Source organism: Haplochromis burtoni, unplaced genomic scaffold, assembly GCF_018398535.1.
Source record: "Haplochromis burtoni strain Fernald_Lab_line unplaced genomic scaffold, NCSU_Asbu1 Contig_918, whole genome shotgun sequence".
NCBI lineage: Eukaryota > Metazoa > Chordata > Actinopteri > Cichliformes > Cichlidae > Haplochromis > Haplochromis burtoni.
This window is the reverse complement of record NW_024583279.1, coordinates 38,145-64,304: the sequence shown is the minus strand read 5'-3', so window position 1 is coordinate 64,304 and position 26,160 is coordinate 38,145. Positions and strand designations below refer to the sequence as shown.

General features: G+C 35.8%; 2 protein-coding genes across 3 annotated transcripts; both read right to left on the bottom strand.

Moving 5' to 3' along the window:
* Nucleotides 1–468: 468 nt before the first annotated feature.
* Nucleotides 469–4,175, bottom strand: LOC102293086 (leukotriene B4 receptor 1-like). The gene is made up of 4 exons (XM_005951034.3): nt 4,007–4,175; nt 1,123–1,683; nt 780–980; nt 469–661 (listed from the first exon to the last, which is right to left on the bottom strand). Exons 2-4 carry the CDS (start codon nt 1,672–1,674, stop codon nt 617–619), a joined length of 798 nt encoding a protein of 265 aa, XP_005951096.1. The 5' UTR covers nt 1,675–1,683; nt 4,007–4,175; the 3' UTR covers nt 469–616.
* A 3,858-nt stretch (nt 4,176–8,033) lies between these two features.
* Nucleotides 8,034–20,993, bottom strand: LOC102292778 (solute carrier family 12 member 3). Of its 2 annotated transcripts, none has more exons than XM_005951033.2 (28): nt 20,958–20,993; nt 20,665–20,759; nt 20,243–20,399; nt 19,645–19,755; nt 19,470–19,545; nt 18,946–19,041; nt 18,520–18,659; nt 18,296–18,406; nt 18,048–18,159; nt 17,163–17,293; nt 16,986–17,070; nt 16,643–16,800; nt 15,273–15,380; nt 14,468–14,591; nt 14,276–14,377; nt 13,807–13,965; nt 13,563–13,662; nt 13,169–13,280; nt 12,867–13,001; nt 12,131–12,237; nt 11,635–11,717; nt 11,420–11,488; nt 10,800–10,904; nt 10,315–10,426; nt 9,845–9,931; nt 9,439–9,574; nt 9,265–9,332; nt 8,034–8,364 (listed from the first exon to the last, which is right to left on the bottom strand). In XM_005951033.2, exons 2-28 carry the CDS (start codon nt 20,739–20,741, stop codon nt 8,226–8,228), a joined length of 3,000 nt encoding a protein of 999 aa, XP_005951095.1. In that variant the 5' UTR covers nt 20,742–20,759; nt 20,958–20,993; the 3' UTR covers nt 8,034–8,225. The 2 variants fall into 2 exon arrangements, with proteins under 2 accessions (XP_005951095.1, XP_014186091.1); XM_014330605.2 differs by having other exon boundaries at nt 8,035–8,364; nt 20,602–20,759.
* Nucleotides 20,994–26,160: the final 5,167 nt, after the last annotated feature.

The following is a 26,160-nucleotide window of genomic DNA, read 5'->3' as shown; positions in this document are numbered from 1 at the left end:
GAAAGCACTGTATCGAACAGTTCAATATCGATACGAGTATCGTTGCACCCCTAATATATATATATATATACTGAACCTTTTTTTCCTTTTTTGTAAAAGTACATTTGAAAATGAGAAGTATTTTTAACAATAAAATGCATTTGGAGTAAAAAGCTTTCACAAAAAAAAACTACATGAATTGTTGCAGATTATAGTTACAGTATTTACAAGGTATTTAAAAGACAGAGACCAGAGGCTGTGATAGTAAAAGCAGAAATGTTGTCTTGACGACCACATCCCTTGAGATAATGAGATTAAAAAAAATCAAAATCCCCAAATGACTCATAGGCCTCTGTAAAAAAGACAAACATTCATTTTCCTATATCTATATCGATACTTAAATGCTAATGATGTAAATGAACTTTAGCTTTTAGATGTCATGAAACTTTAGCATACAGGAATTAAGTTTTAGTTCCATCACACATATCATTTAGTGCTGCATTACCAGTTTTCTCATATAAGGTGAAATTTTCCAAACTGTTCAATGAGTAATCTCGTAAAAAGTTCACTTTGACTTCAGCACCACCTGACTCACTTCTTCTCAGAAGTAAATGTAAATTTGTATCTTAAATTATACTTACATAGTTTTTACTTGACTCTCTGGATACACTGCCCATGCAACCTGAGCAAAATGTAAAAATAGTTAAATTATAATTTTGTTAAGAATCATCATAATGATGAATTTTAAAGGCATTATTAGAAGAAGGTATTATGCATAAAATTAAGACTGTGGGACATACTTGCACCAGGTTTATGCAATGGTAGGGCAACCAAAACAGGCAGAAGGTCAACACGATGGCCAGGATAAGGTTCTCGCTACGAATGCGACGGCGGAACTTGGTCTGTCGGATCCGACGCAAGATGCATATGTAGCTGACTACAATGACAGTATAGGGAATTAGAAATCCCAATATGATCTCCAGTGTGTATTGTAGGATCACCTGTACAGGGAGATAACACAAGAGGGATGAACAATAGTATAGAATGGAGGTGCTAATGTGTATATATGTATGCACAGATTAATAGGTAGATAGAGAGGTAGATTTAAACAGTATTCCTCTATCAGAATTCTTCTCAACTCACATGGCTGCATAAATCATGGAAGGAATCGCAAACATGCTTAGGTCCCTTGTCCCTCACTTCTCTGAAGAGAAGTGCAGGAATGGAGGCGGCAATCACCAGTGCCCACACCGCTGCCAGCACACGGGGTACCATCTTTTGGGTGATGATAACACTGACACGTTGTGGCCACAGCACAGCCACCAGCCTGTAGAGGCTCATCATCATAATGAGCTGGATGGAAGCGTACATGTTGGCTAGACACAGGTAGTAGAGGACCTTACACATTACATTTCCAAACACCCAGTTCTGTTTAACGAGGTAGACAATGAAAAACGGGGTTAAAGTCATTAGAAAGCCATCTGCGATAGCTAAGTTAAGGATGAGAAGAGTAGTGACAGATTGCTTTCGAGCTCGTGCCGCGATGCTCCAGATGACGAACAAATTTCCAGGGCAGCCCAGGAGAAAGATGAGGCTGAGGATGAAGGCACCCATAGATGTGGCAACTGGATTATCCACAATGGTTTCATTTCCTCCGGTGGTGTTTATCAAATTTGAACAATCTCTGTGGGCCATCTTTGTTTCCTGTCAAAGAGAATGATTCATTCGGTCACTTTATTACTCCCTTTTAACAAGAATACAGAAAATAGAGACAGCATCTCAGGGCTGCAACAAGAATATGGCAATAAAAACAAACAAATAATAGTAAAGGTCTTCACCTCCTCCCTCACGTTTTATCTGAATCGAGTGCCAGGCTTAAAAGCATGAATTTCATGCAGGAAAGTGTGGGAGTGTGGCGCAAGTGCAACAGGTTTTAACTCTTAATTCCTGAACAAACGAGACCAGACATGAGTGGAAAGCACCAGTGAGTGTGTTGGTGTCAATATTTAAGCAGAGATTGTACTTTAGACTTCTGTGCTCCTTCTCTTCAGGGTCATTGATGGAAGATGATTTTTGAACAAACAAACCCAAACACAACACAAAAAAAAGAAATATACTGGGAAGCTTCAAAATACATTCAGGAGAAAATAGTATTAAAGTATTAAAATAGTATTAAATATACACTAAAACTAATATGCACTGTATGAGAAGCGTGTGGATACATGTGGATAATCACTTTTTGTTTTAAATTTTCTGACAATTAATTAGTTTACAGTCTAAAACTATGTGAAACTGATGCTCATTTTAGAGCACTGTGCTGTGGCGCAGACTACTGGCCAAGTGGTGAATAAATCACCAAGATGATCTCTTTTTAACTAGCTGCAACATTTAAGCATTAGTCCAATATATTGTTTCTCATTGCCCTGTGAGAGTAACGCAGTCTCAGCATATTCATAGCAATGGCATTGAAATGAACAGTCGCTTGTTGATATAATGTCTTCGTGCTAACACACGTGTGTGTTCAAATGTGAAGTATATAACTATTAATAAGCTTTCAGAATTTTACTTAAACCAGGAAGTTTTTTTTTCCATTTGTTAACAGGATAATGACTTCAGTGAATGCATTTTAACACCGTGTTAGTTCACTTGAGCCTAAGTTGCATTGAGTTGGTGTTTGGATCCTTGACTGCTATTTATTTATGCTTTCAGTTATGTGATATTGTGCTCTCTCGTTCATATCTTGTCTATTATTTGTAGTGGTTTCATCAGTATTTCTATGTGTGCCTTTCTATGCCTTCTGTATACCTTGGTCCATTTTTATTTCCTTGTCTCCTACTTCCTCTTAACCTCTTAATAGTTCTAGCTTCCCTCTGTCCTTTCTTGTGGTGTAAACATAGTATAATTACCTTGTAATTTCTGCAGTAACTGACCGCAGGGCAATACAAATTGGCCCTGCGGATGAGACAGTTTTATTTTGGGGGATTTGTTGAAGTAAACTAAGGTAATAAAATATGTTTATGTATATCTAATATTTACAGCCCTTGAGACATTTATACATTAGCAGAGACACTTTAATGTGTGAATATGCTCTCTGTTTCTTTCCCCCCCCCCCTCTCCAGCAGCCAACTTGAAGAATCAGAGTCCTTTCACATTACTAAAAATGTTTTTCAAAAAAACGTGTCATTACATGCTCTACACATCTACACTATCACTCAAGTCAGGCAGTGTCAGTATGTCTCTGCGTATAATCAGGTACTCACACCTACACTTGCTGAACAAACCTGTTTGATATTTCTTAGCAACCTGTCTTGTAATTTGTGTTTATTACAGAGTCAATAAGTGTGCAGTTGGTTTTATCGGGAAGCAGGCTCACACAAGGTTCAGTTGATTTCTGCTTTTTGCTTTTTGCAGAAGTAATGAGACCACATAACCGTTGTTTACAAAGAGCTGGTCAAACCTCATGGGCAGTGGCATCAAAGCAGCAGTGGACGCTGACACTGTTTTTTCTTGTTGAGCTGTGCAACAACTACAACTTATACCAACTATAACCAGGTCGTGAATAATTGGCAGATTTTTTTTCCCAGTTTCTGTTACGCTTGTTGTTGCAGCGTTTCTATTTTCTTTGGTCTTTGTCATCTTAATCTCTATTTTTATTACCATTTACATACACAGACCTTCCTGTTAAACCACAACACTAATAAAAACATGCCTGACTTAGAGGGTGTGTTTGTGTGCTCTGTGATTCACATGCATACCTATTCCACCCACAGAGAAAGAGTACGCGCGCAGAAATGGTACAACACATGGAACGTAAGTGTCCACAAATTTAGCTGTAACTGACATATTCATACTTAAAAAAAAACTCTAATATACATAAGAACAGTATCACCCATGGAAACATGTAACATGCCATGCATTCTCAAAATATATATATGATTCACTAGGCTGCAGAAAATGAACTATTATTGTAAAGAATCATTAAAAACAACAAACAAATCCCAGATCAAAAAAGACAGAAAAGACTTACCAAGTTAAATGTAAATCCCAACACAGAAAAGAAAACACCATGTGCTTGAAAATGAGTCTGAATGTGTTAAAGATGTTGTAGTTTCTTCCTTTTCTTTTAACCTTTTAGTCCTACCTCACTTTCCCCCACCTACTTTCATTCTGTTTCTCTCTCTGAGCCCTCTCTCCATTGACTTGTCATGCTTGCTGTAACATGCAGGGAGCAGAGGAAGGTGTGTCGCAATTATACCTCGCCTCTTTCCTCGGTCCTAGCAGTTCATCAACATTCTCAAGCAGATAAACCCAAAAGCAAACCAGTAAAAGGATATTTCATTCAAATCACTGTTCATCTCATCTCCACTGTTTTGTGCATATGACATGTTTCTTCAGCTTTGCTGTCAAAGCAGCAGTTGTTGTTTTAGAGGCATATCTTGTCAAAACTTTACCAATATTTCAGCTTTACAAAGACACACACCTTGTACCCATATGACTTATCTTGTGGTTTATGGCTATAGCTGCAAGATTTTCAGACCTGTAGGGATTTGTTCCTACTCAGCAGCAACCAGCTGGCTGTTAATGTTGCGCAGTCAAGACAAATTCTTTTTCAAAATTTAAGTTTATTCCAATAAGGTTTAATGGGGTTGAAGCCAAACCAATAAGCTATTCTGACTGAGAGAACTGTGTATTTATTCACAAGAAAGCAAACTCCAAGATTGCTTCCACTGTTATAGCGCATTGTTGTTTAAAATATATATATATATTTCTAGTACTGCACATGTAAATGTGTTTGGATCAGTTATGTGATCCACATAGTTAGGTGAAAAAGTTGGTCTGGCTACCCAAAGCCTGAGTAATGGAAGGGACTCTTTCAAGCCGAAGTCTAAATCAAGCTTAAGCTGAACTCATGTCGCAACTAAAAGTTATTCCAAGAAATAATTTGTATTGATAACTGAAATCATAGCAATACTACACTCAAATAAGAGCTTGATTGTATGTTGGAACAGTGGGTTTCATCTGGTGTGCCAGCACGATTTGCACATATACAGTAAAGGCTCTACCACCTGGCTGTGGCTCAGATGGTAGAGCAGATCAGCTACTGATGGGAAGGTTGGTGGTTTGATCCTTGGCTTCCCCAGTCTGCATGCCAAACATCCTTAGGCAAGATACTAACCCCAAGTTGCCCTCCGCTGCGTTCATCGGAGTATGAATGTGTGTGAATATAGTTTTTATAGGGCACAGAGTACTGTGCTACGCCTCAGGCATCGATGACAACATCCTTTAGAAATGAAACATTAAAATACAAAGATAACAGTCTTACTTTCTCTGGTAGAGAAATCACTGACACTTTTCTGTGAAACTCACTGAGCAGTGTTTCTGCAGAAACTTCTACAGAAACCCAGATGTGCATGGTGAAAACTGGGCATGTTGCCATCGTTTTAAAGGGCAAATGCATTGCGTTAAAAATGACTGGGATTAGAGAGTGAACCTGTGCTTAAAAAATGGTGTAGCAGTTTTTAAAAAAAGAAGAAAAACTTTCACACTGTTGGAGATTAAGGCAGAATTTGAACATTCCAAGACATCACATGCAGGTATGAAGACCCAACACCAAATTTTAACAATGTCCAAAATAGGAGTAGTAGCTTCTGCTTGAAAATAACGACACAATCTTTATATGCAGTGTCTTTTCATTTATTTTATTTTGTTAATTCCAGTTATTTAAAATGGCAAAGTTTCCAAATTAGAGTTGCTCTAAGGATTTAGGGCCTGTAATAACTTGCACGTTTTTTTGTTTTGCTTTTTCTTTCCAGTGATGACAATCCTTTGGCTCTTATTCAACTGCCAGCACAAACATTTCTTTTCCATATGGAAAATAAATAACATACATGCATTCAATTTATGTTCAATGAGGTGGGATCTGTCTGCAAAAAGAGACTGAAATCCGTGCGTCTAATGTACAGCCTAAGACAGTTTTTTTTTTTTTTAAAAGAAATAGGTTTTCCCATCTAGCATGTGTCCCTTGATTTCTCATGGAGCATTGTGCTAAATATTTGTAGTATTTTGCTTTGGACTTTGTGGATTAGAACCATTGGATCAGAGACATGATAGAAACACAGAGTGCCTGGTTTATAATCCAGGAAGACTCCAATCTTGCAGAGACCTGAGCCGGGCACTTTGGTTTCTACATTATTGTGACAGAATAAAAAGCCGTCTGCTGTGCAGTCTAAACTCCAGGACTTATCATTTTTGCCAAACTGTGACTCATCAGATGTCCGGCTGATGTTTTTATAAGCCACTGCTACAGACAGAGTGCGAGCATGTCCCTCTACCTCCCAGTAACACCGGTCTGCCAAACCCTCTCTGCACAGCACCTGGGGAAATTTTGTGAACCTGTATAGATGAGCTGAAGCGTGATCGCATATCAGGTGGAGATAACGATAGTTTGAGGTCCCATCCAGTGTGAGGGGATGGAAATCTGCTAAAAAATGCAGTGAGTATGATCAATATTACCACTATTTTCGACTATAAATGACTTCTATATGAAGTATATGAGGGGCGGATGTTGTCCAGGATGAGGACAAAGTTCACAGGTTAGAGTTAAATGTCAATCATATATATTCCACCTCTCTAATATTCTTGATATTTATAATTTAATAGTTTGTATATATTAGTGCTATTTCTTAAATTTGTAAACTTTGTAATATATTGTGATATTTAATTAGTTGTTCATTTAATTAGTTTAGTAGTTTAGTTCCGTTACTGTCTTGGAGCATCTGTAACCCACGTAAATTCCTTAGGGATTATTAAAGTTTTCTGATCGTGATTCTGATTTAAAATGTTTCAAGTGATTTGCTGGGGGCCGGAGGTAATGAGGATGTGAGGAAACAAACAGTAATAAAGACTTATTTTTAAACATCACTGGTTATGTCCTTTCCTAGGCTTTTATCAGCTGCTTCATCGAGCTGTGTTTTCTTTGCTAAAAGAAGATGAGCTCAGTGATGACTTTGTCCCAGTCAGCGAAGTTAACGAAATCTAAGAACAAATGTGCTGGCTCAAATCTGTTCAACTTTTTTTCTGTTTGTAGTAAAAAACCACAACCTGGCCTGATCTTTCAATCTCAACAGGCCAAGAAAGTGGGATTTTCATTTGGTAATCAAATCAAAGCTGTAAATAATGAGTTTAAATGAACTGAACTTCCATTTTTTCTAACAATGATTTTCATTTCTTTGAAACAGATGGGCATCTATATTGGAGTTTTCCAGTCTTACCCCTAAAAATGCTTTAATCTACCTCACATCCCTGGAGAGATTAGAATCGCCAGAGCATGGAGGCTCCACATGGAAAGGACAGCTGTATTCACCCTTCTCCTCCTCTCCATCCCAGCAATGATCAATCCAGCTTTTACAATAACTGTGTCCACAATAAATGGCGATGGGTTCTTTCAGAAGATCCAAACACACTGAACAGGAAAACTGAATGTAGTCCAGGTAGTGCTGTCAGCGTTAATCTCTTTAAAATGATGTTAGCGCCATAACCGCATTAACGCGGCAAATCTCTGTCAGCGAGTTAATGCGGTTATGGCGCTAACATCATTTTAAAGAGATTAACGCTGACAGCATTAAGTCCAGGTCAACTCCATGAGGCTCATCTTGCTAATGTTGCTGCTTGCTCGCCATTTTAGTTATGGTATTATTAATTAACAGAACTAGACTGTCCCTGAGTTGAAATATATCTGCAGCACTTGGCAAATGAAGCCCCAACTGTCTGCTTTCAGCAGAAGAGGAGAGACTAAACAGGTCAAGTGTGAGGTTCAGTCAGTGTCTATCCACTTTAATTGTCTTTCACATTTGTTTTGATGAACAAATCACAAGAACAACAAGTTTATCAGCCATATTAACTATGTATTCTTCGATATATACATATATACATACATAAGGTGCCTTGAGGCAATTGTTGTTGTGATTTGGCACTGTATGTTATATTTTGCCTCAAAGTGTAATACACAGCTTAAAATTATTCAGAAAAAAGTGAATAACCACAATTGTGTTATCTTCTGTTTTTGATCATTCTTTATTATTCATCAGATTTGTTAATCATCTTTGATCACAACAGCACATCATTTACACACTTTTTATTACGTACTTATTTGTCTTGTGTGATTTTTTTTCTCCTTTATTGTCAGGACATCATTTTAGAGTATCAAAAATATTGTGTCTGTAAATTTCATTGCACTAACACAGGATTTACTGGCAGTAAAAAGTGAGGACATTTTCTTGGTTTCCTCGCACAAGCACTACAGGGCAGTGGAGGCCACAGGTCAGAGCATCCAGCCAGGCTATGTACAGAGCACTGGGGCAGTTGCCGTGCGGCACAGGAAGACTCCTAATAGAATTCATTCATAACAAAAAAAACATGCCCGTCAACTCACATATGTAAAGATTATTGAATTACAGTCAACATAACAAAACAGCAAAATAAATTAAAAATAACCTAGCTTGGGGATTCTTTTTGCAGCAACTACAGAAAATGAACCTCTTCTATATTTATTGTCTTTTTCAAAACACACTCTATTTTGCGGTTTTGCATCAAAATAAGTGAAGTACTATTAAAACATATAGATTGTTCTTGTTTTGTATTTCAAATCTTGCATTCTAAAGAACATAGTGGTTTTGTATAAAATCATCCTTTTTTTCTTTTCCCTTTCTTTTTATTGTAACTGTACACTACCGGTCAAAAGTTTTAGAACACCACAGTTTTTCCAGTTTATATTGAGGATTATGTAGTTTAATTTGTCATTGCACTCCGAAATGAAAACATAGTACAAATCAGCAGCTGCAGTAAAAAAAAAAATCAACTTTTGACCGATACTGTACACTGGGTCTCTTATACTGACATGTATTTAAAAATATTTATTCAATATTCACTCTTATTGTTACCATGTTTGTCATAGCTGAAATATTCAATTTCTGTTTTAAAATTTTTAATCATATACTGTGATTGTAAACAGATGTGGAGTCATTTAATTCATTAGGGTGCATTGGTGAATGCATTACATTGATCCCCTTTTATTTTTGATCTGCCTTGTCTTATAATATATTATACACCACATTATAGTACAAATCATCTGGGGAATGATAAATGGTGGATGTATAATAAAACTGCCTCAATTCTGGGACTAAAGATACACCAGACGGCAATATAAAAGATTTTATAGAAAAGACACTTTTAACAAATTTAACAAAAGGTTCTGAACTTCACTGGTAATATAAAAAGTCAACTTACACAAGCACGAGGGTGGTATTTTGTGAATTCCTCCGGATGATTTCGTTCAGCCTTACTTTTCTCTCAGACTGTAAATAAAATTTTGAAAAAAAAAAAGTTTTTAAATGAATTTGGTGGACGATCATAGGCATGTCATTTCTTCTTTTGGGTTAGAAATGAAGTACAGAGACAGACCTTAAGTCTAAAGGCCTCCAACTGTTTGTCTGATATTTTCCATGGTTCCTTCTGTTTTAGTTCCTGAACTGAGACACCTTCCTGCTGTTCATCATATAGCCTGTAGGGCGCAACACTCTCCAAAAACCTATTCATACTACAAGGCATCAAAAAGACACAAATGAGTTTGCTGTCAAGGAAAGAAAAAAAACTGCTATCATTAAACATGCTCTAATTAACTGTACTTTCAGCGCTCTATTACAGTTAATTCAACATCATCTATAAAAATGTCTTTTTCACTAAATGAAACTGGGACTCATAATTGAAACATTTAGGTGAAATGTCATGCCTTTCATTTGTTCCTGAGGTTAAAAGCTTTGCAGTGCATACTGTGACTTAGGTGAAAAAGATGGCAAGTTTTTCATACTTTTTGGACTGAGGACTCCTCTCAGTGTCTGTCATGACGACAACTTCAGTAACATCGATGCGGAATCTCTTCAGCAGGGCGATCATTCTGAAAGAAACAAAAGAAGCAATCTTAAAGCACTTCAGTGTCTGAAAATCAAACACCTTGTCATATAACCTGAAACATTCCTAAACGTTTTCACCCCAGTCTGAACAGCATGCAGGGAAATGCTCTTTCAGTCCTAGATTTCATTTCAAATTTAATTGGTGACTGTGTGTTGTACATCTAAAATATCCTGGTTTAAAATTTTCTAAAAGAAAATTTACATTAATTTCATCTGTGCTTTGTTTAACAGTGAAGATTGTTAGATCACAAATAAAAACGTAATGGAAGAATGTTTACCTGCACGCCTTTCAATTTCAATTTACCTATGAATAAAGGTTTTTAAAAATTCAAATACCAATACATAGGTTAAAATAGAATAAACATACGCATCACGGCTTTCCTCGATGTTTTCTTCATCTCCCAATATGAAAACCCTAATCTTACCACTGCGCCAACATTTTCTTCTGGTGAGCAGGTAAGGCACCAGTAAAATTAGTCCTAGAGAAGAGCAAGATAGCAGTGGTTAATTTTATATCCAAAATTATATGTGAAGATTCAGTTTTGACTACAGCCAATACTGGCACTAAAATTACATCTGTCAACTATCCATGCACTAGTCTAAGCTGAGATGCTGAGTCCTCCTTCTCTTTGATTACTGACTGATCTAGGTGTTTCCAGATAAACTCACAGACCAACTCTTCCTTGGATTTGCGTACCACCACGATGTGTCCAAGAGACATCATAGTTAGATGACCAAAGTTATTATAGTTTGGAATTCTGACCAGATACCCAATCCACACACTTTTATATCAACTAAGTGTTACACACATCTTATTAAATTGTGATATAACTAGTGTGCCTAGTGTTTCACCTCCATCATCAGCTATCCAGTAGATGTCAATAGTCTTCTTTCCCCCAGAATTCTTAAACACAGTCTTGATCTGATCGCTGTTGATGTTTTCAGAAGTGTCATTAGCTGCAAAAAGCAATAATTATGTGTTATCATAAGGATTACTCCATATTCATACTTAAGAAGCTATATGCTTTCTATGTACTTTAACGACAACCATCTCCATTGCAGCATTTCAAAAGCAGCATCTGTAAATGGAAATACTATTAAAGAGATGGTATGATCAAATCTTTGTTTTACACTATTTCATCGACATGTAAATATCTTTGAATTAATTGAGAATCCTTATTTGTCCCCCAGACTGTCTAAAACCATTTTCAACAAAAGATTGTTCATGTATAAATTAGACATTTATACATTTAGAAATGTACGTACATTTTAGCTGACAAATTTCCTCCATGTGCACTGCAGGGTTATATGTATATTGACTTTTACTTGGAGAACAGTGAACTTCTCTATATATTTTTTTAAATCAGATGATTAAACTTTCAACATCAATGCAGGACAATGATTGGTTGAAAATATGCATTTTGGGTCAGATTGAAATGAAAAAATCTGAAGCATTGAAAGTGCTTGCTTACCTGATTCCTTCTCAGGAAGCTGATGGTCATTGTTTTCAATGGCTTCATCAGGCTCAAAGCCTTGGTTTTCTAAAGTAAAAAATAAAGGAAGGATTGACCACTGCAGGGGCAAGCTGGGATTTTTTTTTTTTAATTTGTCATAATTTGTCTTTGTTATTATTTTTTTTTGCCAATGTCACATGCTTTAGAAATTCATGCTAAGCCATGCATCCAACCTTTAAAATCAGAATGGTCAGTGATGTCCAGCCCATCCATCATCCTCAAGATACACAAACAGTACTTGGAGTCAAATGTATCACTGAAGAACAGTAAGAGAGAGTGTGTGAGCAACAAAAAACCTTTTAAGGACTCTTTCAGCAAAAAAAAAAAAAAAAAAGTGTAGAATTCAATTAAGTGTTAAGTAGAAGGTGTCATAATATTGTATGGTACTTTCTATATGCTAAAAATGCACACTGCACTTTTAAAAGAATCGTTAAAAGGCTTTTTATGAATTTTAGACCAATAAATCATTCAGTTGACCTTTAGGACCACAGTGTAAGTAAGCCAAATTTTAATGGATGGCAACGGGACCCCACCCTACAACATGTGCCACCACCACCCTGCAAGTTTTTTCAGAATTAATTCAAAAAATCTTTAATCATCAAAAATCTTTGATGTTTACAATAGAATGACACTCACACGCACGGAATATGAAAACAATGATAAGCTTACTATATAGCGTGGATATAATCTTCAATGCTTTTAGGAGAGCTTTCCATCCAGTTTGATTTGAAGCCAAGGACCAGCGTGTTAGGCTTCAGCTTGCCAAGACCAGAAGCCTTGAATTTAAAAATAATAATAACAATAGCAATCCATCAGAGACATCCAAATGTTTTAGGGATTTCAGGGATTCAACATTGTTAAACTCTTAGATATTTATATTCAAAGAGCCACAATTACAAATTTACAAAAAATTTCATGATATTTTCAAGATAATGGATTTGTAAAATGACACCATAAGTAAGATGCAAGAAAAACACATAAAGCCATCCCTAAATAAGAATATAAATTACTGCATTCAATTTTTTTAAAAACAGGCAATTTAAATGCCACCCCCTTACTTCAATTGTATTATAGTACTGAAATGATTAATAAAATGTTATAGTTTTTTTTTTTTTTTTAAAAGGACTGATATGCCATAATTACAAACCAAAAGCACATTTGTAAACAGAATGCCATTTTTGACACACCCCCAAAGGTATTTGTGTCTTCTGCAACTCAACAAGGAACCTTTAATTTGTCAGGCTCCAGCAGTTATACAACAGAGTCACTCACATGGTGATGAAAACCAGTTTAGCATTATCAAAAATTATGAGAATCATACAGTATAACTTGTAAGAAGCCATTATTTAGTTTCTAGTTTCTTTTGAGTAGTGAGCAACAATTGCTTCTCAAATAGAGGACATACCTGTATCAGATATCGAACTCCATCTCTGAGGGAATCAGCCGTAAACTGAGTGTAAAACGAGCGAACCTTCCTCTTGTTTAACCATTTAACATACTGATCTGTGGAATCCTGAAACGGGGTCTGCTTTTCTGGCTCCTGGAAAAGGCAATATCAACCTTCTATGAAAAGCTGAAGAAACTGAGCATGTGCAATTAAAAAACTTCTGACAAAAAGCCAGTGTGAGAACTTTTAATTAGTGGATAAAAAATGTTAATCAATTGTCATTTTTAACTTTCAAAGAAACATGAAACAAAGAAAGTCACCATTATAATGTTTCCACAGATCATAAGGCTGACATGCTTAGTGAAGCAGCCAACAAAATCCACCAGTGCAGGGCGCTGTTGTGGAGGTCCAGTCATGACAAGGCATTGTGGTCTAATAAAAGGACATCAGAGAACAAAGATAATGTTCGGGAGTTACTGTCTATTTGAATTATCCTAATGTTTGAGATATGTGGCCTGCATTTGTTGGGGAATGTCCTCCTTTCAATGTTCTGCACATGTTAGTGAGATTTATTTTGACAGTTTTGGGGTGTTTTTTTGAAGATAAAACAGTGATCACACAAATACTCTTTGAAAAAACAACACATGAAAAACAAACAAACAAGAAAAACAAAAAAACCCACCCAAATGCTTTTTAACATTTTAGACCACTTACCTAAAATTCTTGACATGGTCGTTCACATCAGTGAGAGACACAGAGAATGACAAAGCCATGTTGTATGAACTTGCCTGTATTGAAGAGCCCCAATTTACATCTGTTGATGTAATTAAAAAAACATTATGCAAACAGATGCAGTATAAATGACTGGTAAAATACAATTTATTTCACTTGTCCATCTGAGGCATGGTTCGTATCAAAGCAACATTGACTTCCAACCTATGCTTGATTTTTGACTCACTTGGTTTCTTTAGGTATGCAATATATAGAAACAGGAGGGAGATGACAGTCCAGGTGATCAGAGCAGCCCACCAGGTAAACGCAAACATCAGAGCTATAGATGCCAGTGCTCCATACAAAGCTGTCCATTTGTTATAGTATTTGAATGCTGGCCTCCATCCTTCAAGAGATGACAAGAGAAGGACAGTTACAAGTGAGCATAATGCAAAAGTTCTGATCCTAGATCCCTAGTACTATGTCCAGTACAGCCTCCAAAAAAACTAAATTATAAGACCTACTTTTTGCCTTCCCTATGCATAAGCACATAAAGGATTGAAGTGATGTTCAAAGGAATAAAACATTTAGCTTCACATTATTTTGTATCAGTTTGTTAAGTTTGTTAAGTTGAAATGCTTAATTTCTTGTTTAGTGAATAGACATGAGCTTGTCTCTAGTCTTAGTGCAGTGCAATAGCTGAGTACATAACTTACCAGGGGAGTTGACAAGTGAAGCATGAAAGCAGCTTAGGTTTATAAGAGCATAGGAACACAGGAAGAAGTTGGAGATAATGGGTGCAATGATATTTAGTTGAGCTGTAATAATACAGAAGGAAAAAACTATCAGCACATATATGAAACAATTTTTCAAATAAGACTAGAATGACAGTGCTGGATTACACTCACCAACAAGAATGATGGCCACAGCAATGAGATAGGTAAGGATATAGCCCCGGAGTGGTTCATTGTTTTTGCCATAACCCTTTGCAAAGAATATAATGTACGGGTATACGTTGTCTTTGCACAGACACTGAGAGATGAAATAAAATACAAACATCATTTCTTTAACAATAATAACTTTACTACATTTACAAATGCATATATCACATTTTTCATTGTTTTTCTGCTTATTTTAGTTAGAAAATAGGAATTTGCATGAAAAAACTGACATTTTTTTCTTTTTTGCAGAACCTTGCTGAAGTAATGCTGAAGTGACTTAAATCTGATTTCTTTCTAATAATCATCAGTTCTCTTCCATCTGTGACAAAAAGGCATCCAGTTGTGTAAAAGTATGTGGAGAAATGTCCCATGGCTTCTTTGTTACGATATACATAGACCCAATATGTTTTTGCTTCCCCATGTGATTGACAAGTCAGAAGTCCACAAGGTGGCAGCATTCCTTAGTGTCTCTGTTAAATTCTGAGGTCCAATTTTTAAAGAATAAAAGCTAAGGTGAATTTGGCTAAGAAATGAGGTCCAACACAATTGCTATGGTCATGTTTATAAATACTATGGCATTAATAGCAGAATTGTGAGAGTAGTGTCAGATGTTTGTCTATCACTGTTCTACTCTGCAAAATTAATACTTTTTGCTGCACAAGCTGAAATGAATAAACCTTGATAATTGGTTAAGACTGTCCGTATTTTATTGCCTAAAAAATAAAAATAAAAAATATGGTTCAGTCATTGTGATGTATCTGGTGGTTCTCACCTGAAAAATTTTAGGGGCAGAAACAAGAAATCCAAGAGCAGAAGACAAGGTGGCTGCAAAAATACCAGCAACAATGAGGTAATATGAACCAGACATCAGGCCCATTACCTGTAGAGAATTTTCAAAATAAAACTGTAAACAACTGGAAGAATGTGTTCAAAATAACACATTTAATATAATTACTTTAAAAAAAAGTTTAAATAATAAAGATTATTTCTTAAGCAGTTTTTATATATAAAGTCAGCTTTAAGAGACAGTTCCAAAAATGAAACACTGAACAAAAGAACAAACTTGAAGGAAATTCAAAAAGATTACAAAACAATTAAACAAGACCATGCAAGAGTCAAGTGCAATTTTTTAATGAGAATAAGGATTTGAGTTAAAAATAACTTAAATTGAAACTAGAATGATTTCCTTAGGCAGCTCATTCTAGAACCAAGGAAACCTATTAGTAAATGCTTGATCGTCTTTTTTCTTTAAGTGAGAATTTTGAACAGTTTACAGGTTTCTGAGTATCTGAAAGCTGCACACTGTTTGATAACGGCAAAAAAGTTGCACTATATATTCCGGGGCCAGGGAATGAAGATTTAAAAAGTAACACATAAAATCGTTAAATCAATTTTAAATCTTAAAATTAGTGGACAGCCAGTACAAAGTCTTTAAAAACAATGTAATATGTTCATTTTAATTGATTCTTTTAATGCTCCTTGATACGTAATTTTATGTCATCTATAGTCAATTCAATGCTTTTGGATGAACCTGTTAAAAGACCATTACAATAGTCTAACTGAGAAGTCATGAAAGCATGTGTGGTAATCTCAATATGTTTCCAACTCAGATCTTTAAATGGATCCTTGCGATATTCTTAAAGTGGTAGAAGCAAGTCTGGGAGCACATTGTTTATATCCTTCTCAAAGGAGAGATCAGAATCAAAAACCCCTGGGTTTATTTTACATGTAAAGATAAAAAAAAATATATGAGAAAAAATAAGTTAAGACTTGATCCAACCTGTCACAACCAATAAGAATTTCTAATTTGCGTAAGTAAAATCTCAGAATAATTGAACACATCAATTTCTAAAGCCATTAGACATTTTAAAAGGTTTGAAAGATTACTTAAGATTACAGTAGGTCTCACTGGGGCATAGAGCTCTGTAAAACCAGCTAGAAGAGCAATTAAATGTTTTATATCTTAAGAATGTGGCCCAGTGGTAGCATGTATAACCAAGAAAGAATAGGTCCCAGTACAACCTAATGAAGGACTCCAAAATTTTACCAGAGCATGAAGAGCTCCACTTATCAATGATAAAAGAAAATCTGGTTCACATTGCAATGAACATAAATGCCATTTGTCTCTTAGCTGACCAGTACCTGTGAATAGTTTGCCAAACCCTCTGAACAAGCCTGTGACTGGACGCACTTTGTGAAGTTCCAGCCCAGTTTACATGCTGGTCCCAAACAGCCATCTGTGCTGTTTCCAGTCATGAGGTCAGTCATATTTCCAGAGGCATCCCTCACTACACTTGCACCTGGAGTCAATGTTAGTTTCAGAACAGAGTCAAAAAGCTGTTTCATTCATAGTCTCTGACCTTTTTCTCACAGGCAGTTTCAACAAGAAAAAAATGCCTATATACCACAGAATCTGAATGAAGCTTTTAAGTTCAGATTCCAGCCATATCTAATGCAGAGAAAAAAAAGTAAACTGAGTAATTACCAGAAGTGACAACAATCACAACGTAGCTGAGAGTGGTGCAAAAAATGGCCATTAGGGTGCCTTTCGGGATAGCAGTAGAAGGGTCCTGCAAAAGAAAATATTTTTAGAGTCATCACTTACACATAAAGCTTAGCGGGTTTAGTAGAAGAACTCTCTTTTTCTTGATGCTTGTCATACTTTGAGGTCTCCAGAGATGTTGGCTCCAGACAGGATGCCAGTGCATGCAGGAAAGAAAATTGCAAATTGACGGAAAAAGTTGCCATCAGGACCTCTCCAGTTTGGTGTGAGGTTTTCTATGAATACATCCTCTGTAGAACATACGAGATATTAGCTTAAAATTATGAAAAAACACATTCCTATTGTAAACACATACAGTGGCCTCAATGATGTTTGGGACAAAGAAATATCTTTGAGTAACCCCACGTGATGTGAGTAACAAATGTTCCTCAGTGTGAAATCTGAAATTGAACAATCTAAAGTGCAGGTGTACATTCCACACTTTGATTCAAACTAACTAGCATATCGGTTCAATTTATACATATGGTAGTTATTTTTCCAGGGTACCATAGTGTTTGAAAAAAAGTAATATTATGTATGTTAAAACAGTCGTGTTTAGTACTTTTTTGCAGATCCCTTACAAACAAGGACTGCTTGAAGTCTACGATTTATTAAAAAAATAGCAGTTGCTGAGAATCTTTTTTTGGTGATGCCTTGTTAAAACTGCAGCTACCTTCAACTTCTACTTGTTTCAAATGTTTGCCCTTTTAGATTTCTTCTTCAGCATATGCAAGGCATGCTCAGTTGCATCAGGATTTTGTCAAATAGCTGGAAGTTTGCTCTTCCAGCTATTACTTCCAATAATTAATTCATGTCAATCCTATAATGTGTTCAATATTGTCAGTGACAGTCCAGAATAACTGACATCAGAGAATGGAGATCAATGCATTAGAACTGGTAGGCAGAATGTATTAGAAGGACTGATAACTAAAGGAATTAAATCAAAAGATTTTTTTTCAAAGGTGTGTTTTGGAAACTAGATTGTTATGAGAAGAATAAACTTACTGTTATATCCAAAGAAGCCCTGTGACTTCTTCTGGAGGCTGGGAGGTATCAGTGTTCCCACAAGGTAATCAGCGAAGGAAGCCATGAGAACTATGAAGAAAAAAATCTGAGCCTACGAGAGTAAAAGAGAGAAAGAATGAAGGGAGATAATTAAAATAGGTACAATGAAGAGTAAACATTAATAAGAAACAACAATATTTGTAACCCATGTCGAGCAAACAAAGTGAAATGTATTTGGTTGTGCTTACCTTGGCTTCCCAGTCCATTCCACCGAATGTAATGAACAAAAGAATTGTCACCGTGACCACACCAATAATACGGACATCATTGAGCGCATCGACCATTATGGTACCATAGCCCTAAAAAAATCAACAAGTTATTAACAGGAGTATGAAAGTATAAAGATTTAGAATGCATTATTTTACAAGATGTGGTTACCTATTTATTATTATTATTATTATTATTAGTTTACCCTCATCAGATCACGTACGACCTCTGAAAAGCCAACAGTATGGAGTGCGACAGCCAAAGCATTGGCAATGGAAAAGATCAGTCCAATTGATGCTCCTAGTTCAGGACCGAGTGTGCGAGAGATCATGAAATATGTCCCACCTAAATATTGAAAAATATGCAGAAACAAGGCCGTTAAGAATATTGTGTGTGAATGGGGACCAGGAAGAAGGGAAGCAACGTCGGGAGCGTTGGCACTATTCTATCATAAATGTAGTAAGAGTTTAAGAGTAAAGGAAGCATTTATTAAAAGTGTTATAGAGATATAGAGAGTATTGGACAGGATAGTAGGTTTGAAAATGGGAATTCAATGGATGATTTTAAAAGGCAAGATTAAGTGGCAATAATACTTATACTGTGTCATTCCAGTTTAAAATAATTTACTCACCTGATTTCACTCTCCCATTGGTGGCGATGGCGGAGATTGACAGGGCAGTTGTTGTGGTCACTGACACAGCCATGGCTATAATGACCAAGCTCAAAACTGAAGAAAGAAACAAGTTAGGACTCAGTATTATAATATTATGATCATGGAGGTTGTTAACTAAATCCTATTTAAATGGCTTGAATAAGAATGTTTTACATGTACTGTATCGATTTTCTTGTCTACAGAACTTATACAATTCCATTATTATGATACATTTTCCCAACTTATATAAATTTGTATTATTTATTGATTTTTTTAAATTTCTCATGTCAATATTATGAAATACCTGCAGGATGAAATGGAACAAATTTTAACCAAGGTGAGTATTTTATTCAACTCCAAATTATCATTTCCTGTTAGATTAGTAATCTAATATCATGAATTAACAGCCCAAATCAATGACAGTTATATATACCAGAGTTGGCAACAGAAAGCAGGAATAAAAAGGACCCAATATACTGAACAATGAATGAATGTTGTTTTACCGATGCCTGCCTGAGAGGTAATCCATGTTAGCCGGAGAAAGAGGATGACACCCCAGATATTCAGCATGCAGCGCATCTGTGATAAAAAGAAAAAAAAAAGTTTATTTTTTTGTTTTAATTGGTTTTTTTTTCCATTTGTATGTTGTAGACTTAAATACACAGAAGCTTTTTTCACCCAGACTGCAATAAACCAGCCAAATCTAGTAGGCGGTTTCCCTTCAGGACCTTGGGGTTCTTCATCATCTGCGGTGGCATCATCTGCGGCGGCATTTTCTGCTTCCACTTCCTAAAATAATAATAAATAATTTAGAAAGAAAGTTTTCTGAATAGAAAAATAATCAAATGTCAGTTTTTGATTAAACTAGTTATTAATTCTATAAGGTGCAAAACACTGTCCTTCAATTTTGCAATAAAAGGATGTAAAAAAAAAAAAAGTTCCATAATGTTCGAATACTCAAAAAAAAAAAAAATTTAATTTAATTCAAGTTTGTTTATTAGGAAATCCTATCAACAGTCACTGAAAGCAACTTTCTGGAAGTTGTGCTTGCTCCTCTGATGAGCAAGGACATTGCAATGACAGGAGGGAAAACATTTCCTGCTGCATAATTTTATGGTTGAGGGTCACATGACAATCTCATCCTGCTTTAATGGGTTATAGATTTATATTGTCTATGAAATAAATCAAAAGTTCTAAGTTTAAACTGTCTCCTTCATAAATTGCAAAGTTAAACAACACAACAATGAGATGTTTTCCCCACAGGTGGAAAACTCACCTCAAATGTTTTGCGCAGAACATCAAGAGAAGGTCTGATTTTGATCTCTTGGTGGGGCAGTGTATTCGCATAATACTCTAACTGTGGTGCCGTGTCTATGGTGTTATAGATAGAAGTTTTTCGTGGCTCCATGTTTGAGTCCTTCTGTCCCGATGCGCTTTTTGTTCCAGTGAAAAAAAAGAAAGAAAAAGTTATTAAATAATGAAACCATAACTGCTTGAAACTGTATTTCCTTCAGTGATTGCTAAAGTTTCTTTCTTTCTTTTTTATTTATTAATTTACTTTGTTTCTTGTTTATAAATTTAACAGATCATAGATTCTACCAGTTGAAGTAGAAAAAAATCTAGCATTTAACAAACCTTGACATGCCTGAGATGGTGAAGCTTGGATTTATACTGCTATCAAAATGGTGTGAGGAGTACCTGGGAGGTCCTTCTTCAGGATTTGCCTGGTGAATACCTGGGCCTGACCCTGTAATCTTAGACTTGAACTGCCCCATTGATAGTCTCACTTATGCCTGTTGGACATTATGGAATGAAAAGAGGAATGAGAAAGGGTTATTCATTTTTATTTATTTATTTTCTTGCACTGAAAAAAATATTTAATGAAATTGAAAGCTTGGAGAAAGACTTTTGTTCTTATCATGTACGTGTAATTTAATAATGTCCAATGAAGATATCTAAAAAAAAAAAAACAAGCAAAAAACGATACTTACAGGTTTTTTTTTCCCTGATGAAAGAATCAGCAGTTCAAAAAATGTCCCTTTGTTCATCTCATAGCTCAGCTTTTATACTCTGAGTGAAATAGGTGGGATATGTGACATCCCCTCCCATTTTTGGTAGATGTTCTGAAAAAGAAATCTACGCAATATGCTTCACAGGAAGTGTGACATCTAACAAAAACAAAACATCTATTTATAATATTGGTCGGAAATAAAAAACTAAACAAAAATATGTAGTCATGTTTCTCACCAACATTTAAAATATAAACATAAATGAATGATTATTTTTATTTTATTTAAGTTTAACATGAGTAATACCTGACCAACCTGAATCAGCCTATGTTTTTCAGAATTGTTGGGACCTCGTGAGCGAGCAGTGTTTCCAGCTTCAATCAAAATTGAAGCTGGAAAAAAGTAAAATGTTGAAACTTGGAGGAAAAAAATATGGTTAATTTATTTACAAATGGCAGCAATATGCAAGTTCCTACGTTTAATGTAAAATAATAATAATGTAAAATAAAAAAAAAAAATTTTTTAACCATTTTGTATTTTTTCCTTGCCTGTAATTCATAAATATACAACATTTTCTTGCATACACTACTGTCTGTCTGAGTAAGATCTGCCTGAGTGTTTTAAAATTGAAACAAACCTTTGGCAGCATGGCCTTCATTGTGGCAGGACAATGCTATAGTTGACCCTTTCTTTTGCAATCAGCATTCTCATAAGGTCACTGTGCCCTCGTCATTTGATACAACCACAAGCAAGAGCATGGTAGGTAGATGTCCATCGGGACCTAATCTGACCTAATGAGATATCAACAAATTCTTACCTCCCTAGGTTGATGTTTTTATTGACTGAAAGGTGTTTTGTAAGTACTATAATTTGCACGTTTGTCATTACATTATTAACACTGCATTTTCCACATAGCAGAAAAAACATGACCATCTTATATTTGAGTGGAAAAATCGGGGGTTCATATATCTTTTGTTGGGATTAATAAACTTTGTTTCACCCTAATGTCAATAGTTTCATTATGAACATCTGAAATTTAAAAACCTTTAAGGCATGAAGGTAGACGTGTTTTCAAACACTATTCTAGCCTTATTTTTCACAGGGATTTTTCAAGATGATCCTGCACTGCTTCAGCAGCGTCTCCACTTTCTGAGAGTGCTCAGGAGGAACAACCTGGAGGAGAGGCTGCTGGTGACATTTTACAGAGCCACCATAGAGAGCATCCTAACGTACGGCATAACAACATGGTATGCAGGGTGCTCAGCTGTGGACAGGAAAGTACTGCAGAGGGTCATCAACACAGCCCAGAAGATCACTGGCTGCTCTCTGCTCAGCCTGGAGGTCACTGCAAACTCTCGGTACCTCAGCAGAGCTGGCAATATCATCAAGGACCACTCTCACCCCAGCAACCAACTGTTTGAACTATTACCGTCAGGCCGACGGTACAGGTCACATAAAACCAGGACAAACAGATTCAGGGATAGCTTCTTTCCCAGAGCTATCACCGTAGTAAATAAGCACAAAAACAATTGAACCTATTCCATACCGTCACTGTCATTATATTAATGCTGCTATCCTGTATATATTGTACATACTATTGTTTGAGTACTTACGATTGTTTTTTTTGTACTTTTTATATTTTACATTTATATTTATTATTGAAACTTGCACCAAGGGAGTGGCACTCCAATTTTGTTGTACTCTGTACAATGACAATAAAGGCTATTCTATTCTATTCTATTCTATTCTATTCTATTCTATTCTATTCTTAAATAATGTTCAGATTCAAGCTCTGAAGAGGTCACTGAGGTCGGTGACTGATAGTGTTGCACAATTGCGGTCAAAATGATAATCACATCATTGTTTCCAATATAAATTTTATAGTTATTTTTTTAGTTATTAATTCACTTTAGTAACATAAAATGTTTCTATTGCACTGCAACTGTTTTCAGTTTTATATTTTGTTATCTTCATACATTGTGCATATTAATCTGTCTTTATTAAGGTGATTTTTGGGGGACAAGTACCATCTATTGTTACAGACGCTAGAATTTAGTTGTACCTCTGTTTTTTTAACGGAGTGTTACTCATTCAGACTAGTCCAGGAAACTTCAAGCAGTGGATCAGGAAGCAGCTGTGACTAGTTCTTCCAGGCAATTTGTGAGCAACTGATTTAGGGAGTCACTCATTTGCTTTTGCTTTGGACTAAATTTGTATTATTTATGCAGTAGTTCCAGGTGTGCTTTCACTGCATTGACAATATGTTTGGGATCAACGACATGTTTACCTTTGTTATGTATGGCTTCTTGACTGCCATACTTCCATTAAACCATTTCTTGTGAAGCTTCAGCAAACAACACATGCATTAAATGATGGCGCTGTGTCATATTTTTATATTTAAAGAAAAACTGCACACCATGATGAGATATGCCAAGTCTTCAGCTAGGTCCCATCTAAGTCATATTATTTGATGCATCTCAAACTGTTTTGTCTTTGGCATTTTATGTAGACTCGGCTACAAAAATTTAATTGAATACACAGTTTTGTAGAAAGTTTCCTAGTAACAAAGTTTCTAAAGATACAACTTAAAATTGATTCTTTCCTAAGTTTTAATAATAATAATAATAATAATAATAATAATAATAATAATAATACATTTTATTTATAGGCACCTTTCAGACCCTCAAGGTCACCTTACAGTAGCACGTAAACAATACCATAAAAAAACACAAGATAAATGTATATATAGCAAACATGGTAGATAACATTTAGACATAAACAGTCATAAAAGTATAAAAGCAAATATAAAAAGTGAGCAAGGTAAAAATGGCCTAAGACAGATCAGGTGTATGCAATTCTAAACAGATGGCTTTTGAGTAGTGATTTAAAAGTGGTGAGACAGTGTGTGGTCCGTAGAGCAAGTGGAAGTGCATCCAAAGTCTCGGGGCAGAACAACTAAAGGCTCTGAGTCCCATGGTAGTCAGGCGAGCAGGTGGAACTGACAGAAGGGAAGCTGAAGAAGAGCGGAGTGTACGAAGGGGTGAGTATGTATGGAGAAGATCGGATAGATATGGAGGAGCAAAGTTATGAAGCGCTTTGAAAGTGAGAAGCAGGATCTTGAAATTGACACGGAGGTGAATTGGGAGCCAATGGAGCTGTTTAAGAACAGGTGTTATATGTTCAGTGGATCTAGTTCTGGAAATAATACGAGCAGCTGTATTTTGAACCAACTGCAGTTTATGGAGGGATTTATGAGGTAAACCATAGAGAAGAGAATTACAGTAATCCAGACGAGATGTGACAAGAGCATTGACAAGTATGGCGGTACTGTGTGGAGTGAGTGAGGGACGAAGACGGTTAATATTACGGAGATGAAAGTAGGAAGACCGAGTGATATTATTTATATGTGCTGTGAAGGACAGAGTGCTATCGAGGATGACACCAAGACTCTTAACCTGAGGGGAGGGTGTGACACAGAGTTATCAATGGATAACGAAAGACTGGTTGGAACTGTAGTCAGTTTTGATCTGGTGCCTATTAAAATGAATTCTGTTTTATTGCCATTAAGTTTAAGAAAGTTGTGAGTAAACCAGACCTTGATTTCACTTAAACAGTCAGAAATGGATGTGGGTGGGAGAGTAGCTGTGGGTTTTCTGTTATGTGTAGACATAACACTTGTTCATCCCTACAGTGAAGGGTGCTTTTAAACTTTATGACCCACAGGATATTGTTTTACTTCAAAGCAAGACAAAAAAATCTCTGTTAGGTACAGGGAATCAAAATTTAAAGAAAAGAATGACTCTAGACTGTTGCATACTACAGACAAGACCATGTGTTTGAGATTGCTGTTTGATGATTTTAGGGATATACTGAGTTTTCATATTTTTAGCTGCACACTTTCTTGATGAAAAAGTTCACAGTGACTCATATTAATAATATTTTAAAAGGTGCATACCTGGATTGGAAGGCCAAGCAGCAGGTGTTTTCTAAAGTGACTAATACTGAAATGTAACACCATGGAAAATAGATAATTGCAGTGGGCAAGCAGCCTGCACACATCATGTATTTAATTTAACTGGTGCTTAAAAGTGGAATTATTATCTCTTATGGGGATTTTCCATCTTATGTTATCTACCCTTTCTTGCTAAACCTATGAAACTGCTATAGACGTATCTTGTTCTCACTCGTGATAAAGCTATATTTCTATTGTGCCTATGATTTAAAAAAAGAAACCAAGCAAAAATTACATCCATGTCAGATTTCCATGGGGAAGACTTCCAAGTTAGTTGGCTTAAGGGGCACTTACTACTTACTATTTACTTTCCCTCATAGGGTCAGGTAAGTTTAGATAGATTTTTTCTTTCCCATAAAAATGTAATTATCTAAAAACTGCATTGTGTATTTACTTTGGTTATCTTTGTGTAATAAGTCTGTTTGATCTGAAACAGTGTGACAAAAAAAAGAAATCTGGAAAAAGGCAAATACTTTAACAGTAACCTGATGAGCGTCGCAAACTTGTAAATTAAATTTTACTGAGATTTTTTTCCCAGGCCTGCTTACGGTGCAACCAAAACTCTGTCAATAAAACCTCTCAAAACAACAAATATAACTACTCTAATGCACTCTCTCAAGTCACAAATCTAACTTATGCAATACAACTTGAAATGAATGTGGCGCGACAACCTGGAATTACACTTGATATTTACTTACAGAAATACAGTTCCCTCTCCATCCTGCATACTTTAAAAAATACCTTTGAAAGCCTTAATTAAAAATGCTCAGGACTTTTGTATAGAACGTTCTTTCTTATCAAATAATATGAGTGGTCACAATACATTTATTATTATTATTATTATTATTATTATTATAGGACTGTTGTCCTATTCTTCAACCAAAACTGCATGAAGGAAACTGAATGACTTTTGTACAATTCATTATGAAACAGTGAGTCATCTTTCAGGAATTGCACCCAAACAAGAATGTCCTGGAGTGTTAGAATGAACTTATTTCATAAAGGTTTATCAGCATCTGTTTAAAGGAAACAATTGTAGAATTAACAATGGAAGAGAGACAGGCCTTCATAATACTTAAAAATGTAGTATTATGATGGTCCAAAAGACCATCAGGGTGTACACCCCACCCCTGGCGTTGTTGCCCACCTCTCAATTTTAAATACACGTAGACA

Coding starts and splice junctions, on each gene's coding strand:
- LOC102293086 (XM_005951034.3), bottom strand. CDS start 1,674: ATGGCCCACAGAGATTGTTCAAATTTGATAAACACCACCGGAGGAAAT. Junction 981..1,122: donor TCCATGATTTATGCAGCCAT/GTGAGTTGAGAA, acceptor CTCCCTGTACAG/GTGATCCTACAATACACACT. Junction 662..779: donor ATTGCATAAACCTGGTGCAA/GTATGTCCCACA, acceptor CATTTTGCTCAG/GTTGCATGGGCAGTGTATCC.
- LOC102292778 (XM_014330605.2), bottom strand. CDS start 20,741: ATGGGGCAGTTCAAGTCTAAGATTACAGGGTCAGGCCCAGGTATTCAC. Junction 18,407..18,519: donor TCGTACGTGATCTGATGAGG/GTAAACTAATAA, acceptor TGATTTTTTTAG/GGCTATGGTACCATAATGGT. Junction 10,905..11,419: donor GCTTCCTGAGAAGGAATCAG/GTAAGCAAGCAC, acceptor TGCTTTTTGCAG/CTAATGACACTTCTGAAAAC.